The 18,431-nt window shown below is 34.4% G+C and overlaps 1 protein-coding gene across 3 annotated transcripts in view; it reads right to left on the bottom strand.

The window, feature by feature from the left end:
- The window catches only part of LOC150096729 (uncharacterized), a 357,894-nt gene that overhangs the window by 197,909 nt on the left and 141,554 nt on the right, over positions 1–18,431 (bottom strand). For all 3 annotated transcript variants that reach the window (XM_090408396.1, XM_090408397.1, XM_090408395.1), the window contains exons 2-3: positions 17,917–18,194; positions 1,460–1,747 (exon numbers count right to left, since the gene is read on the bottom strand). In XM_090408396.1, the coding sequence (XP_090264522.1) occupies positions 1,460–1,747; positions 17,917–18,010 (382 nt within the window). In that variant the 5' untranslated portion in view covers positions 18,011–18,194. The remainder of the gene's footprint in view (positions 1–1,459; positions 1,748–17,916; positions 18,195–18,431) is intronic.

The following is an 18,431-nucleotide window of genomic DNA, read 5'->3' on the forward strand; positions in this document are numbered from 1 at the left end:
ATATACAAGTAGCCAAAAGGTGTCACCTGGATTAGAGATAGTTGTTGGAAGTTTTTCCACTTGGTTACACTGTAAATTAAAGATGCTAAGAAAGTATATTCTTGGTTTAATCCTTTATCCAAATGTAAGCAAACAAAGTTTGTGTGTGAAGTAACTTCACTCTGGGCAACTCGTATAATAGAGGCTAATGACTTCACATGAGTGTCTTAGTATCCCATAAAGATCCTTACAGACATATACGTTATTTATGGATAAAGGATGAAACCAAGAATATAATTTCTTGGCATCTTTGATTTATAATATAACCATGTGGAAAAACTTTCAACATTTAAGTTAAGTTTCTGTTTTTTATCTTACTTCAATTAGTTAAGTCTCAGTCAAAAAAATGTATAACATTGATTTAAACCTTCATTTTACATTGAACAGATCACTCAATTTCTATGAAATAAAGAAAATTGAAAGCATTTACGATCTATATTTTAAAACAGTTCAAATTAAATAATATTTTATGATTATATTTTATATAATTAAAAAAAAAAATCAGCTAATGCCTTTTTATTCCCATATATAGGATGTAAGCAAGGCTGTTTTTAACCCTATATAACTTTTGGAGACTGAGTGAGCAGTTCAATCTCCACTGGTACCCCATCAGATAGCTGGCCCAAGGCTATCACTAATTAAGCGGCACGCAGTGAAGAGAGACGGCTCAACAAGTGCCACCATCTTGTGGCCCCTACCCCTAACACTCATATTTAATGTCTGAAATAATGTGGGTTCTACGGCCAATTTTCTCGAGTTTCCGGGAGAAAAAACCCGAGTTTCCAGGAGCAAAAACCCGCTTGCCCATGCCAAAGATCGACTAACTTGGGAACCGGTTGAAAAAAGACTTAGAAAAATTTCTTCTAGTCGCCGACTAGATTCGAAACCAAGAAGTCTTCCTTTGTGTGGTTAAGCGCCGTGGTGTGCAAACGCCACATCCACTGAGCTACACAGGCTCTTTTTTTTTTAAATCAGCTAACACCTTTTTATTCCCGTATATAGGGAGTAGGCGAGGCCATTTTTAGCACTATCTAATTTTTGGAGACTGAGTGGGAAGTTCAATCTCCACTGTTACCCCATCAGAGATATATTAAAATGACCAAAATCATCTGAGTTGATAGATTATTGATAGCATAGAATTGATAGAACTGAGTTGATAGAAGTGCTCAAATTGATAAAGCACACCTGTTCGTTCTAAGTAAAACAATACTGAATTGAATAATTATTAAAAATACTTTAAATATAATTCTTATATTTAAAGTATTTTTAAGATGAAGAAATAACATAGTACTTTTTGTCTTCATATTCAATTTCATGATCAAAGATAGTATAATTTTCAATTATACATTTGAAAATGTATTCAGCATTTCTTTATTAAACTTTATGTCAACTTTTTATGAAAGAGAAACTGTCTACTTACATCCAACAGTTATATCACTTAGACAAATAAGAACTATATTATGTTCAGGAAGACGAACAAAACAGTAGTATGTCCCAGTATCATTAACCGTGACATTACTCTTTACTAACTGTGCAGTGAGAGGGTCCAAAAGGTGTACATCAGAAATGATCTGATGGTTGTATTTAAAAACAAGGTGTGAAGAATTAACATAGTACTTTTTGTCTTCATATTCAATTTCATGATCAAAGAGAGTACAGTTTAAAGTGAGAGTTTTTCCAACTTCAGAATCAAAATCTGGTGTCAATGCTGAAAGAGATAAATAGCATCAATTAATGAAATTATAATTATATCTGCTATTTAGCGATATCAGATTATTTTACATTTTTTTTTAGCAATAACCAATTTTGATTAAATAAATAAATAAAAAAGGAAAGGATAACTTTTGGTTTTATTATTTATCTTATATGTAAACATTCCCTAAATGTATACCAAAAAAAAAAAAAAGCATAATTTCTTGTAGTCAGCAATGTTTATAAGAAATCTTTCTATACTTATAGACCATCGAAGACTGTTTAATTGAGTGCGATATTTGCAAAAAGGGACTCCTCTAATTTTTTTTTCTGTAACAAACTTGAGAGAAGAAAATACTGAATTTTCTGATGACATTTTCATGCCTCTGAAGAACTGCGGTCTTGCTTACAACAAGCAACTTTCACCTCACTGACATGTTGCTTACCACATCAGGCAGTAGTGTAGTTGCATGAAGATTGTACTTCTGAAGAGGAAGTTGAATTAGTGAGTGAGAGAATAATAGAACAGCTGTGGTGTTGATTAGAACAGAGATGAGTTTATAAGATGTTGGAAATTTAGTGGAAAAATAGAGTTTAAAGGAATTCTTAAGCCAAAAAGGTGGAAATGAGTATTATGAGAGAAACAAACAATTATTCCAAAATTAATGGATGAATTTCTTTTATATGAAGTTGTGGCATAGATAAAAGTGATATATGGTTTCTCCTAAAGCAATGAACAGTTTACAGCTAAAGCACTGTAAATCCAAAAGAGATTTTTTTTCGTTAAGGATAAGGAATAAATTTCCACAAAGGAAAAGGGAACTTTAAAATTTAATAATAGAGGTGATTTTTAATTTAATAATAATTTATTAAATGTGTAATTTAATAATAAGAACTGCCATCAATAATTCCCCAACTCTGCAAGATGGAAAGACCGGCAAATACCCAATCCTTGAAGAGAAAGACTTCCCCCAAATCTGTCAAATCCATTCGAATGTGCACAGCAGCTAATTAACACTCTTTCACAATTCAATTCCAAACCCACAGAACAAATTTCTCCTTTTTGTTCATCCCTTCTACTGCTGCCGTCTGAAAGTTCCCCACTATGTGTTTCCCAAGGAATACAAATCCACCACTCTTCAACGAACATCAGACAAGATCTCTGATATCAACCCTATTCAATCTTAATTATCTTGGTTGGCTTATTATAGTTTTTGAGAAATGATATTTATTACAATGCACCAAAGAAAACAGCTAAAACTAAATTATACATTTCAATAATAATTATATTATACTATTATTTTATATATACTGTTATAATAATGCTGCTTACTTATATAAATACAAATCTAAATATACAGTAGCATATTTAGATTTTGTGAAGGCTTTCAATAGATTGCCATGACAAACTAGTAGTTAAATTGGAACAGATGGGGTTGGATATTAGATCAGCATGTTGGACTGGATATCTGATAGGTATCAGACATGCTGTGTATGAGGGAATAATGTTATGTGTGATGTTAATGGAAAATGATATACGAGGTTTACTGCAATTCTTTAACCATGTGAGAGAGTAAAACCTTGTTATATGAGGGCTACAATAAGAAATACAGCATGTATTTCTTATTGTAGTCAACATTTATTTCTTATTTGTAGCATTCAATCACACTGAAAGAAAGGCTACTTTTAGGTAGTTTGAGTGTTTAGAATATTTAAATAAATTGTTGGCTATTGCAGTGAACACTGTTGGATATTACCTACGCAGTGGTTTTTAAGTGTACAGGAATACCTTGTATAGCGCGGTTAATTGGTTCCAAGAAGTGTCCACGCTATGCAAAACCGCGTTGTTTGAGGTCTATTTATAAAGGTTTTCAATTTAATTTGTTTATTACAAAAATTTAGGATAATAAAAATGTTTAAAAATGAAAAAAAATTGTTATTTTTATTAACTAACAAATAAAATCCTTTTAAATTGATATAAAAGTAGTAGAAAACAAAACAAATATTGCTTCAATTTTAGCATACAGTAATGAACTTTTTACTAAAGTAGTCTTTTAGTGTTCATTGAACCATCCTTGTCTCTTCAAGTACTAGATCTCTGTAGCAAGTGATAGCATTATTCAGACTTTGTCTCACTTTGATGCTTCTTTCCAAATTCGGGTCGGCATTTATTTATGAGAAAGTCAGAAGCTTCATCGATTTTTCTCGCAAAATTTGAAAGGTCAGCAAAGGAAAATTCTTCAACCATGACATCAGTGGGGTCATCTTCGTCTTCTTCTGCTTCGTAGGCTCATTGTTGTTCCAACTCCAAAAGGGTTTTTTCATCATTCAGCTCATTTGAATGAGAATCAATACATTCGTTCACATTGTTACAATCTAAACTTGTAAAACCAAAATCTTTGCCCATCTGCACAATTTCTGTTGAGATTTCCTCTTTCTGTGTTGCAAAGGCAATAACGTCCTTTGAACAATGCGGCAAGATATTATGCCATACAGCTCTCGTGTTGCTTTGAGTCACCTCTTGCCAAGATTCATAAATATTTTGAATAGCATCTTTGATGTTAAATTTCTTTCAAAATTCACTCAAAGTCCAAGACTCTTCTTCTGCTGCAGCTTTAATAGCTTGAGCAAAAGTTCGTCTTAAATAGTAAGCCTTGAAAGTGGAGATAATGCTGTGATCCATTGGCTGCAGAATTGATGTGTTTGGAGGGAACAAATGAATCTTGACATTTTCATCTAAGTCAGTCAATAGAGTTGGATGGCCTGGAGCATTGTCTAATAAAAGCAAAATTTTGAAAGGAATATCATTCTTTTTACAATAGCTTTTAAATTCAGGGCAAAAAAAAGTTTTAAACCAGTCTTCGAAAATTGAACGAGTCACCCACGCTTTTTTTTTATTCGAACGCCAATGAACAAGTAAATTGTTCTTTGTAAAAAGCTCTTGGTTTTTTTGCTCTGTATACTAACAGTGGCTTCAATTTTAAATCACCTGATGCATTACCTCCTAGTAAACATGTCAATTGGTCTTTTGACATTTTATACCCAGCTTGTGTTTTTTCCTTCTCTGATAGAAATGTGCATGATGGCATTCTTTTCCAGAACAAGCCAGTCTCGTCAGCGTTAATAATTTGATCATCTGTGTAGCCTTCCTTCTCAATAAGCTCCTTCGATTCATTGGAAAATAATTCTGCAATTTTAGTGTCAGCACTTGCACTTTCACCTTGGATTCTTACGTTATGGAGTCCCATATGCATTTTGAAATTGCAGAACCACCCGCGACTTGCTATAAAAGTTTCACTGGTTGTACCTCCTTCATTTTCTTTTATTTTGTCATATAGACTTGTTGCTTTTGCCAGGATTATCATTTGACTCAAAGGAATCTTTTTCTGATTACACTCTTCAATCCAGATCATTAGAAGGCGTTCCATATTTTCCATTGTAGAAGATCGATTTCTCGTGATCACTTTTGACATATAAGAAGCGGTAATCTTTTCTTTGCTCTGAATAATCGTTTGTACAGATGATTCATTCATTGAATTCTCACATGCTATTTTAGCGAACGAAGCACCATTCTCGTGACTTTTATAATTTCAAGTTTCTTCTCTAATATCAACCACTTGCATTTTTTTGTTACTCCAACAGTGTCTTCTTTGTTTTGTCTCTTTTCACTCATACTTAAATAATAAAAAAATATTAAATACTAATATTAATGTAAATAATAAAATGCCGCAAGGAAAGAACATATCTACGTGAGAGCCAATCGAATAACTATAACTACTGCATAAACATGGCTCTCGACTGTCACTTGCGGCACCCGGGAGTCGCTGGTCATTATTGACAATGTTAGTGTAATAATAAAAACTGCATTAGACCAAAACCTGTGTTGTTCAAAACCGCACTATACAAGGTATTCCTGTATATACACCACACTAGTTCAGTTTTTGCAAAAACAAAAGGAATCAGATTTGCAACAACATCAGTGAGTATAATGTAAATAACTATTTGGGAACATTGATCAAGTGTAAACAGATAAGTATTTTAATACAGACTAGTTTCCCCAAACTTAAGCTGTTGGCATCATCAGGGTACAAGCACTGAGGTTAAAACATATCACAAAATAGATCTTAACTGTAAATTCAAAAAATTATAGTTACAAACTAAAATAGCATTGAACGTGAATAATACACGTATCGTGTGTACATGATTTACTAGTTGTTGTTAAGGAACTTCTATAATTAGCATTAAAGTTCATTTCTTGTGTGTTCAGAGATCTAATTAGGGTTTTCCATATCTCTGAAAGTATTAAACCTTGGTTCCTGTTAAGGATGGCTGTAGCTGCTGCTTCTGCATTCGAGAGTGGTAGTCTTCTTCTATGTAGGGGTACAACTTTTGTCTCACTCAATGATGTGGTTTGTTGTGGAGAAATGTAATGATAGGCTTGATATGTCTTGTGTGTTATTTTTAACATAACCAATGTGTTCCTTCTGTCTAATCTCAAGGCTTCTTGAAGTCTGGCCAATGTAACTTGAATCACACGAGCATGGAATATTGTAGACTCCAGCATACTTATAGAAAGGATGGATATCTTTTGGAGATCATAGTAGTTTATGAATTGTTTCTATAGGTTTGAATGTTACTCTTATTTTGTGTTGTTTGAGGAGATTAGCAAGCTTGTTAGAGATACTGCTCACATACAGAATGGCGATTGTTGTAATATATTGAGTGTCTTCTCATTCTCTTTGTGGTGGCTCAAAGAAAAGGATTTTGTTGACGAGTCTTCGTGGGTAGCCATTCAAGGCGAGGTTATTAGATATCAATGTTAATTCATCTTGGAGGTCCTTTTCGTCTGTTGTAATGCGGACAGCTCTTTAGTATGTGTACTATGCTGAGTTTGTGAGAAATGTGGTGTGAGGAGCTGAAATGTAGATAACGTCCTGCATTCATAGGTTTCCTGTAGACTGATAGGTTCATAAGGCCATTAACTTGCTTCTTAATTAAGATGTCTAAGAACGGTAGTTGTTTATCTTATTCAAGTTCTAGAGTAAATTTAATAGAATGGTGAAAGGAATTGATTTTATTGAAAAAAATCAATTGTCATCTTTGTTGCGATACCATACAATGAAGATATCATCTACATATGTCCACCAAATTATTGGTTTAGGATTTATTTGAGATAGAATTTTATTTTCAAGATCCTCCATAAATATGTCAGCACAAGAAGAGGAAAGGTGGTTACCCATTGCCAGACCAGTTGATTGTTGGTAAATAGTTTTCTTCCAAGAAAAATAGTTTGTTAGGCAATGATGTACAGTGAGGTTATATCTTGTCGGAATAAAGTGCCTAAGATGTTGATAACTTCCACCACAGGAACATTTGTAAAAAGAGAAGTGACATCTAAACTTGCAAGTAGATCGTTTTCAGATATAGTAACGTTTTTTAATTTATCCACAAAATGTTGTGAATTTCGAACATAACTCTCTGAGTTATGGATATGTTGTTGTAAGAGTTTAGAGAGATGCTTAGACAATAAGTAGGTAGGTGAGTTAACGCCATCTACAGTGGGGCATAAAGGAATACCATCTTTGTGAACTTTTGGAATCCCATAAAGTCTTGGAGTTAAAGGGTGCATGGATTTTAATTTTTTAATTAGATCTGTTGGCCAGTTGATCATATTGCGTAGTAATTTGTTTGTGTCGTGTTTTTTTAATGTAGGCTCTTTCGTTAAGATATGGTAAACAGACATGTCCGACAGTAGATTGTTGACTTTATCCTCATAGTCCTTGGTGTTTAATATCACAGTACTGTTTCCCTTGTCTGTCTTAAATATTATGATATCTTTCTTTCTCTTCAAATTATGAATAGTTCTTCTATCTAGAGAATCTATCTAGGTGAAGTTTTCGTATTGTTAAGTTCTGAATAAAACTAAAAGTGGTTAACTTATAATTTCTTCCAAGCTTAACATGCGTTTTAAAACTTTGCACATAATGATATGCCAAGCAGGTAAAGTTAAATAAAGGTGCCAGACAAATTAGTCATTTTAGAATTCTGTTATTTATCTCTAAACATTATAATGTATTTTGTTATGATTAAATCCACTGCTTAAGCTTTGCTAAAAATAGCATGAGTGTTTGTGCACTACTGAGCGAAGGTCTAACGGATCAAAGATCGATTGCCAGAGTACATTTTTACTGTGAACGGAAGGCACATGACTAAACCCCACCACCACCAAAGAGATTACTAGGGGAGAATGTGGCACTAGTGAAAGGAGTTGTACTTTGATGTGAGCAAGGAAGGAAAAGGATATGATGTAGTATGGAAGTGTAGGGGCACGTAATTTAAAAAGGCAACGCAGCGCCGGACCGGGGCTTTTCTCTCTTTTGTCGGATCCTCTACCAGAGTCTCTTGCCGGTCAGTCGCCTGCTCTTGTGGGAGTCATACTCTCTGTGCCCCGATGTTCATCCCGGTTTCTTGGGTGAAGCGTCGAGCCATAAGTGAGGAAAGAATGCCAAGCAGTCCTTGAGAATCTACTGATAGAAAGTTCGTCCGGTATGCAGTATAGACAGCTGAGCTTTGCTTAAACCTGGCGACCAGTGAACGGCAAGCATGTGTCTTCAGTGCCCGAGATTCATCTAGCCCAAATCTGACAAGAAGGAAACAGAAGGTCGAATGGAACCAGGAATAAATCTGAAGGTGAAGCTGTATCGAGATGTGTACGTTACCACCCAGCAGTTCCCAACTGGGTGGTAACGTAGAAATCTTTTCTTTGTTCAATGAAAGTGTGCAGAAAGAGTGATTGTAGCTTTTAATAGAACATTTAAGTCTAGAATATTGTGATTTCATGTAAGGCCTCTAGAAACCTAGTTTAGAGAGACAGACTAAATTCCAAGACATGAATGTAGAAATTAGAGCATGACCTGAACATCTGTGAAGTGCTTAACCTTAGTAGAATTATCTCATTAATCTTTGTATTACCTTTTGTTTGAGTGTTATGTGGATTTGATACCTGTGCTTGTTAAGATAGAATTAGAGAAATTGAGTGCATATATTTGATCTGAAATTGACATTGAAGTTAGTGCATGACAGAGTTAACCTTAATAGTGTTGAGTGATTAGCCTTTGTTTCACCTTTGTTCGAGTGCCACGTGGAACTGATACCTAAGCTTGTTAAGATAGAATTAGAGAGATTGAGTGCTTGATTTATCTGAAATTGATATTGAAGTAAACGTATGTCTGAGTTATCCATGACTTGTAACTTGTTTAGTGCATAATTAAATGTTTTCTTTTGATTTAACAATTGCCTTGCCTGAGATCATTTTCTATTGAACCCCCCATAAAAATCGAACCACAGCGGGAGGCATTTTGGAAGGGAGGTCACGACTGTAGATTGAGATAGGGATAAATTTGAGACTTCAGTTATTTTATATAAGATTCAGAAATTAAGAATACAGTTCAGAGCTCGGTACTGGTTCTTTGATTCTTCACTATTTGAAATCTAGAACTTAGGGTGGCGCAGCAAAAAAATAGAAATTTTCCCCGAGTCCGAAGAAAGTACCAGCATTACCTCCGAAACAAAGGAATTGCCACAAGGTGGGAATCTCTTGGCTTTCAACCCACGAACCATATCCTTATAGTAAAATACGGCCCCAAGTTAAGAGTAAAGATTAGAGCATATAAAAGAAGTGAGATAAGGGAAGGAAGAGACATAATTTGACTACAAAATAGACATAGCAATATAAAGGGGGGGACGTAACAATATGGGTTATAGAAGAGGAGCGTATTATTCAACTTTTTAATCTGAGGTCATTTGCTATGTGTGGTGGTAATAACAAAATTGCTTTGTCCAAACTGCAGATGAAATCTACTTTTGGTATCTGTTCATGTGTTATAGCATAAATGAAACCTTTTTTAAGGATAGCGATTTCAGGTTTGGTTAACATGTGGTCCGATAAATTAAGAATAACTTGGTTATCTGATAGAGAAGGTTTGCACATAATATGGTTTATACAAAGATGGTTAAATTTCTTGATTAGGATCTGTTTGCTTTTATTAAAAACTTTAGCGTAGCTAGTGTTGATCATTCAGTCTAAGAGTTGCCAAATTTCTTGGTCTAGAAAGCTCAAGTAATCCATGAAGAAATCATAACATTGTGACGCTATTTGACTTAACAAAAATCTTGTCTGTTGTACCTTTCACGAAGGAGCGAGAGAGATGTTTTGGAATAAATATTTTTAGCCTGTCTCGAATTGAATTGATATTTAAAATACAGCGACTTAGGAATTATACAATTATCTCGACATCTTTTTAAAAATGTGAGATGATTTAGTAACCTTGCTTTTTTTGCATTTTAAGAGTTCAAAACGGCATACCTTTATTTTTGTATCACCATTGATTCTATTCATAATGAGTGTGTATTTTCTTGATCACAGAATTAATGTAAATAACTATTTGGGAATATTGATCGAGTGTAAACGGATAAGTATTTTAATACCGACTAGTTTCACCAAACTTAAGCTGTTGGCATTGTCAGGGTACAAGCACTGAGGCTAAAACATATCACAAAATAGACATCTCTCTAAACTCTTACAACAACATATCCATAACTCAGAGAGTTATGTCTGAAATTCACAACATTTTGTGGATACATTCAAAAACATTACTATATCTGAAAAGAATCTACTTGCAAGCTTAGATGTCACTTCTCTTTTTACAAACATTCCTGTGGTGGAAGTTATCAACATCTTAGGCACTTTATTCCCACAAGATATAACCTCACTGTACAATCATTGCCTAAATTCACACTATTTTTCTTGGGAGAAAACTATTTACCAACAATCAAGTGGTCTGGCAATGGGTAGTCTCCTTTCACATTCTTGTGCTGACCTATTTATGGGAGGATCTCAAAAATAAAATTCTATCTCAAATAAATCCTAAACCAATAATTTGGTGGACATGTAGTCCACCAAATTATCAAAATATTCATCTACATCGTATGATACCATACAATGTAGATGATATCTTCATTGTATGGTATCACAACAAAGATGACAATTGATTTTCTCAATAAAATCAATTCTTTTCACCATTCTATTAAATTTACTCTAGAACTTGAAAAAGACAAACAACTACCATTCTTAGACATCTTAATTAGAAATAAGATGTCTAAGAATTAGACATCTTAATTCTTAGACATCTTAACCTGTTTGTTGGAGAGTAGTCATGCTATCCAAATAACTTAACTTTAAACTCAACTGCAAAACTATATGAAATGATGATGACCAGTAAGAAAAATGGCATGGCAATGACAAAACCACCATAAAATGTAAATATAATTGACAACCCCGGGGCAGAGCTGACTACTACCAGGTGCGTCCCCAGGTGGCGGATCGGGGAACAGCCTTCAGATATGGAGGTTAGCTGCGATATAAGCAGAGCAATCTGGCGAATAAGCAGCCGTGGACCAACAGCAACTGAGCTATCAGGGCATGGTGGAGCAGAGGTGACAACTCTGTCTCACTTAAAACCTCACAAAGCCCAATGACAACTCGGTGACATGGCGAGTAGTGCCGCCATTAAATAAGTACCTGCTGGGGTCACCGCCCCTGACATTGGGAAGCAGCATTGTCAGTACTGACACAAGGTTGAAGCCAAATGATGACGGAAAAGCTTGTGATCAGAGATTTGCAGATGGCAACATGATTATACTGTGTACGTCTGTAATACTGCGGAGCAGAAAGGAAACGGAGAAACTATTGCTCTACCTTATCTCCAGAACAACCACCATGGCGAGCAAACACTTACAATTGGCCCCAAGTTCCCGGCGTCCCTTAAATGGGACAGGGGTGCGAAGAATCTCCGGGCTCAAAATGGTGTCCACTTTTAAAATTGCAACTTGGAATGTCAGAACTCTGAATGAAGCTGGCAAATTAAGAAATGCCACAAGAGAAATGAATAGGCTGGGCATCCGGATTTTGGGAAATTGCGAGACAAGATGGCCAGGATCTGGAAAGTGTCAACAAGATAATATGAAAATGTATTACTATGGGAATGATGAGAACAAACATCGACATGGTGTAGCTGTAATAGTAGATGAAGAAATCAATAAATCGGTAATAAATTGGATTCCATTTTCTGAAAGGATAATGCTGTTACAACTTAAGGGAAACCCTGTTAACATAAATATCATCCAAGCTTATGCACCCACAGCTGACAAAAGTGAAGAAGATGTTGAAGAGTTTTATGAACACCTAAAAGAGATTAAAAACCTAACAAAGAAACATGATATAAACATAGTGATGGGTGACTTCAATGCAAAAGTGGGAAGAGGGGGTGATGGAGAAATTGTTGGCGAACATGGCTTAGGCACCAGAAATGACAGAGGAGATCGCCTAGTCCAATTCTGTCAGGAAGAAGATCTAACAATAGCAAATACCTGGTTTAAACTTCCACCAAGAAGACTGTACACTTGGAAATTGCCTCAAGATAACCAACATAATATTGTCAGAAATCAAATTGATTATATACTGATAAATAAAAGATTCCACAGTAGTATAAAGAGTGCAAAGACTTATCCTGGAGCAGATATCTCATCAGACCACAATCCCATAGTTGCAGAAGTACGTCTTAGATTAAAATCAGCTAAAAAATCACAAAAGAAGAAAAAGAAAATTGATGTAGAAAAACTGAAAGACCCAAACATAAATAAAAGTGCCAAGACAAAGCTTAACCTGCGATTACAACAGATTAACATAGAAGAAAATAAAAGTGTGGAATCTCTTTGGAACAGCTTAAAGAATGCCATCGTAACAACAAGTATTGAAGAAGTAGGTTATGTGAATAATATAAAACAACAGGAATGGATGACAGATGAGATTCTTTCTCTTATTGACACAAGAAGAATGTACAAAAACAAAGAGCCAGGTATACAGAAACACATAACATCATTAAGAAAAAAATAAAAGAAGCCAAGGAAAATTGGATGAAAAATTTATGTACTGAAATTGAACTGCTTCAGAAGAAACATAATTTCAATCTGTATAAGAAAATCAACAAAATTTCCGGAAAACTGAGGAAAAAGCAAATAGTGTCTCTAAGAGAAGAAAATGGAAAAATAGTTCTAGAAGAAGAAAATAAAGCACAGATTTGGATAAAATATGTAACAAAACTTTTCAATGATACTAGACAGAAGCCTATAAATATAAAAGATAACATTCAAGGACCAGCAATCATGAAATGCGAAATAGAGAATGCTATACGAACAAGTAAAACAGGAAAAGCCAGTGGACCAGATGGTGTGCAAACAGAATTTTTAAAATTAATAGAACCAGATAACATCAAACTTCTTGAAAAACTATTTAATGAAATATATGAAAGTGATGAATTTCCATCAGATTGGCTCAAATCTACATTTATCGCTATCCCAAAGAAACCCAAAGTGAATTCCTGTGGTGACTTCCGACTTATTAGTCTAATGAGCCAAACATTAAAAATATTTTTGAAAGTAATTCAGAATCACATTTATAGAAAAAGTGAAGAAACTCTTAGTGAAACACAATTCGGCTTTCGGAATGGTTTTGGTACTAGAAAGGCCCTTTTCTGTACCCAAATATTGATACAAAAATGCATAGAAAAACAGAAATCTGTCTTTATGTGTTTCATAGATTTTGAAAAAGCATTCGACAAAGTCAGACACACCAACTTAATAGAAATCCCCTTCAACAAATAAGGCTAGACGAACAAGACATAAGACTAATAACAAATCTTTATTGGAATCAGTCAGCTACCGTTCAATCAGACAACATTACCACCAGTGATATTAACATCGAAAGAGGAGTGAGACAAGGATGTGTGCTCTCACCACTCCTGTTCAACATATATGCAGAGGTAATCTTTAAAAAAGCATTGGAAGAATGTCCAGAGGGAATCACAATAAATGGAAAGATTGTTAACAACCTATGATATGCAGATGACATTATGGATCTCCAAAAACTCGTTGACAGAGTATACATAGAAAGCCAAAGAATGGGAATAAATATAAACATCAACAAGACAAAATACATGATCATCAGCAAACATCCAGCCTCATCAATGAAACTGACACTCAATGGGAAAAATATTGATCAAGTGTCAAGATATAAATATCTTGGTTGCTGGCTTAATGAACGGTGGGATCCAGAAATAGATACAAAGACAAGGATTGAAGTTGCACGGCAGTCCTTCATGAAAATGAGAACACTATTCTGCAATAAAGACCTAAACATGAAAGTCAGATGCCAAATGCTGAAATGCTACGTGTGGTCTTTTCTGCTCTATGGAGTTGAAACATGGACATTGAAGGCGACAAACATCAAGAAAATCGAAGCCTTTGAGATGTGGCTATACAGAAGAATGCTAAAGATATCATGGACAGAAAAAATTACCAATGAAGATGTCTTAAAATCCATTGGCAAAGCTAAACATCTTGTACAAATAATCAAGAAACGAAAAATATCATATCTTGGACACATCATGAGAAACAGCAAATACCAACTTCTACAAACTATTTTGGTAGGAAGAATTGATGGCAAAGGAACTAGAGGAAGAAAAAGAATATCATGGTTTGACAACATCAAGACGTGGACAGGAGAGAGCAGTGCACAACTGCTCAGATTAGCACAAGAGCGTAGTTTGTTCGCCAAGATGGTCGCTGACCTTCGATAGAAGATAGCACAATAAGAAGAATTGACAACAATAAAATTGAACAAGCAAGTTTCAGATTTGGACATTTGGCAGGTAAGCCTTTTCACAGAAAATGCCAAATGCTTTAGAAGAACTAAAATCGAGAATAGCCCTGAATAAAGCAGTATTAGGAAAGCATAAGGGCTTACTCGTTACAAGTTATAAGCAAATCCTAAAGTAACAGAATACTAAACTCCTCCATATGGAGTATAGTGCCTGATGACAAACAGACGTTCTGAAAAGAGCAGGAGAGAAGAAAAAAATTAATATTCAGAGGAAAATACTTAAACAGTTGGAATACAACCGATAATGTATTTGCTGGGTCTTTACAATAGCTGAGGGAATACTAAAGGAAAACAAAACCATCAGCTGAAAGAACACACCACAAGAGTAGCCTAAAATAAACAACCTGGTAGATGACAGGTTCCTTATTAATATAATAATTATTATTACTTATCTGAAGGATTCCTTGACTAAATTGAATAACTCTTGTAAACTGAGAACAAGTGACATATTCCAGTTATTTAGGCACAATTTTTAGTGAAGATGGCAAATTAAATATGGAATCAAACAACAGAATTAGTAAGTAATGAAATAAAGAATAAGTTAGTAATGATGCAACTTCATGTAGTACTATCATAATATCCTGTACACAACGTGAGAGATAATAATTACTTTCTTGTAAAAGTTTGTTGTATTTGGATAAATATGATATATGCGATTTTGGATATACAGTCATACCCCGAAGTTATGCGGTAGATGGGACCAACAAAAAGTGCAATTTGAATTAGCGTAACTTGGGGTATAATTTTGCATGTAATTTATATATACAAACATACAAAATATTAGTTAATTGGGACCAAAGGTTTACAAAAACACCTATTTTTTAAAGAAATATAATCATAATTGTAGTTGTTCGTACATAAAAAAAAAAAGTTATTTCGATGTCCATGGTTTCATAAAATCTAATAGATTCGTCTGACTGCATAATGTCTTTTTCTTGTCACGCAAAATTTCTTCATAGCAAGCCAATGATTTTTTTATTCCTTGCCTTGTGGTTACAATTCGTTTCTTGTTAGAATCTATGTCCTCCAAAATCTGTAAACCTTTCTTAATTAAGCTGAGACCTTCTGTTAATTTTGCAATTGTCATGTGCTTTTCTGGTAGAACTGGATCTGAGGTTTCGGTCTCTTCAGTAGCGCTTTGCTCACGCATATCGATAAGCTCCTTGTTATGAGATTTTAACAGCTCACTGACATCTTCACTGTCGACTTCTAAATCTAATTGCCTTGCAAGGTTGACAACTTCTTCTGTTGCCTCAGCAACTTGATCAGTTTCTGGCAACATTTCCGTTTCGCATTTAAAAAAGAATGAACAAAGTTATTACAGACACCATTCAAGGTTTTTTGAGAAATTCCACCTCAAGAATCTCCAATAATCCTTACAGCATCTAAAACATTAAACTGTTTTCAAAACTCTTTAACAGACAGTTGCTCATTTTGCCTCATAGCTTCATTCAGACTTGCAAACAAACGTCATGTGTAGTATGCTTTGGATGTTTTGATAACTCCTTGGTCCATCGGTTGAAGTAAGCTGGTTGTATTTAGAGGCAAGAAAACAACTGCTACACATGGATCTAAATCAATTAAAGTTGCAGGAGGGTGACCAGGTGCATTATCAATAATGAGCATAACTTTAAACGGATTTTTTTTTAAACTGGCAATAACATTCAACTTCAGGTATGAAGTGGTGACCAAACCAGTCTTCAAAAATAAAAACTGTCACTCAAGCTTTAGAATTTGACTTCCAAATCACTGGCAAGCCAGCTTTAGATTTATTTTTTAGAGTTCTTGGATTACTGGCAAATGCAGCCAGCGACGGAAAGATACGACTAGTGGTGAGGCGTGAAGCAGGATGGGAATACGTACATACAGTATAAGAAACCGCATAACTCCAGATTCACATAGGTCGGGGTATGATTGTATTTTATATACACTAACATTTTGTTTTGTTTTTAATTTTACATACTAATCAACCTCTGTTATGTCTATTGCTTCTTATTTAAAAAATAAATAAATAAATTAAGCAGCTTCACTTTTCACTATAAACTAATATCATGACAACGTCAAGAATCAAATGTACTGTTACAATATAAAAATAAAAATTCATCATAAATGAATTTTTAATGATACTTGTGACACAATAAAGATTATTAGACACACATATTTCACAAGAAATTTCTTTATTATTATTATTCCAAATGTTTCAGCCAGAAACAAACTGGTCATCAGCATAATCACAAGGCGAAGTTTGAACAAAGAGCATTAATCCTATTTACAGAGCCAAGTCACGTGCAAGAATTTACCACATAGTTGGTTATTACAAAATAAAATGAGACAATTGAAGCTAAAACACATACATAAATACAAAAATCAACAAACCTTAAGATTTGAAAGACACAGCATTATATTTAAAAAAAAAAAAAAACTGTTTTTTTTTTCAGCACTCTAAATAACTGCACAAAACTAAATGACACACATGGTGAGTATTGCACTCACCCATGGTGAGTGCAATACTCCTGCACCAGAGGATATTGTGATCAGTGTCCACTCCATGCTGAGCAAGGCCAGATTTTTCAGGTTTACTGTTGTTGATATAAGATGTTCTTGTGGTCACTTTTCAACTGAATATCCTCTTGTTTGTCCAACATATGAGTAGAGGCATTCACACTGAACCTAGTAAACACTATGGCGGGAGAGAAAGAGGGGGGGAGGGCTCTTTATCTTTTATAGATGGTAAGCATGAGGAGATATTGTTGATAGGGAAGAATGTAGGGACTAAACTGTATCTTTGCAATCGTCTCTGAGATGCATATGATGTATGGGGATAGGGACTCGCTGTACAGGTTCTGGGTTCTTGGGGTTAGACTTGTATGTGTACAGAATGCATTTAGTCATTCTGTAGTATAATGCCACCAGATGGTGTTCAGTTCTTGTTAAAGAGCTTGGTAATTGGAGCAGATAACGTGCGCTGTATTGAACAAAGATTTAAAGATGCCTATTTCTTGAAATAGGAATGCCACTAGTATGGTGGCAGTGCAGCATGTGGTTCAGCTCTGTAAATAGGATTATCGTTCTATGTTTAAGCTTCACCTTGTGACTAGCTGGTGCACTGGCACCTTGAGGGCCAGTTAGTTTCCAGCTGAAATATTTGCAATAATAATAAAAATATATATATTTATTCTTGTGAATACATGTTCAATAATAAATGAACTTTTTTTTCTAGATGTTCAGAAAACAAGGAATATTTTCTGCAATAACAGAGAGAAATTTCATTCCTCTGTCATTTTCAGATATTCAATGCTTTTTTTTTTATAAGTATCTAAATAATTTAAGAAGTGATATCAATAACTGCATTCAAAATTAATTATACAATTAAGAATTACATCAAAAAATATGAAAAACAAACTTACATCCAAAATGAGGTGTAAATATTCTACACTTGTCACCAGAAGTAAACCAACATAGAAACAAACAGCAGAGAACAAAGCATAAGACTTTTTCCATTATGAGGAAAATTCTGCAATGCCTAAAAAAAGGTTGCTCTTCCTTCTAAGAGGAAGCTGCCTGATACTAACATATGAGGGCATGAGAAATTTTCATATCTTCAATGTAATTTTCTACTTTTTTAATATTTAAGTTTCTAAGCCTCTACAACCACAACAATGAAACTGTTTAACTGCCATTCTTCCTAAAAAAATAAATTAAAAAAAATATCAATATTATATATAAAACATTAGCTAAATTAATGCAGATCTAATAGGATGATGTAAAAGTTAACAGAATTCATGATTTATATTACATTTTCATAATAAGTTAGGCAGTATACTAGACAAGTATTATAAGAATAAGCATCTCCAGTCTGAAAACTCAAGGTCTCTACCATAACTATTATTGACAGTTTACATAGATCATCTTATCACAGATA

The sequence above is a fragment of the Typopeltis vanoorti genome, chromosome 18 (assembly GCF_054136105.1).
Source record: "Typopeltis vanoorti isolate ZY-2024b chromosome 18, IOZ_Tvanoo_1.0, whole genome shotgun sequence".
Taxonomy (NCBI): Eukaryota; Metazoa; Arthropoda; class Arachnida; order Uropygi; family Thelyphonidae; genus Typopeltis; species Typopeltis vanoorti.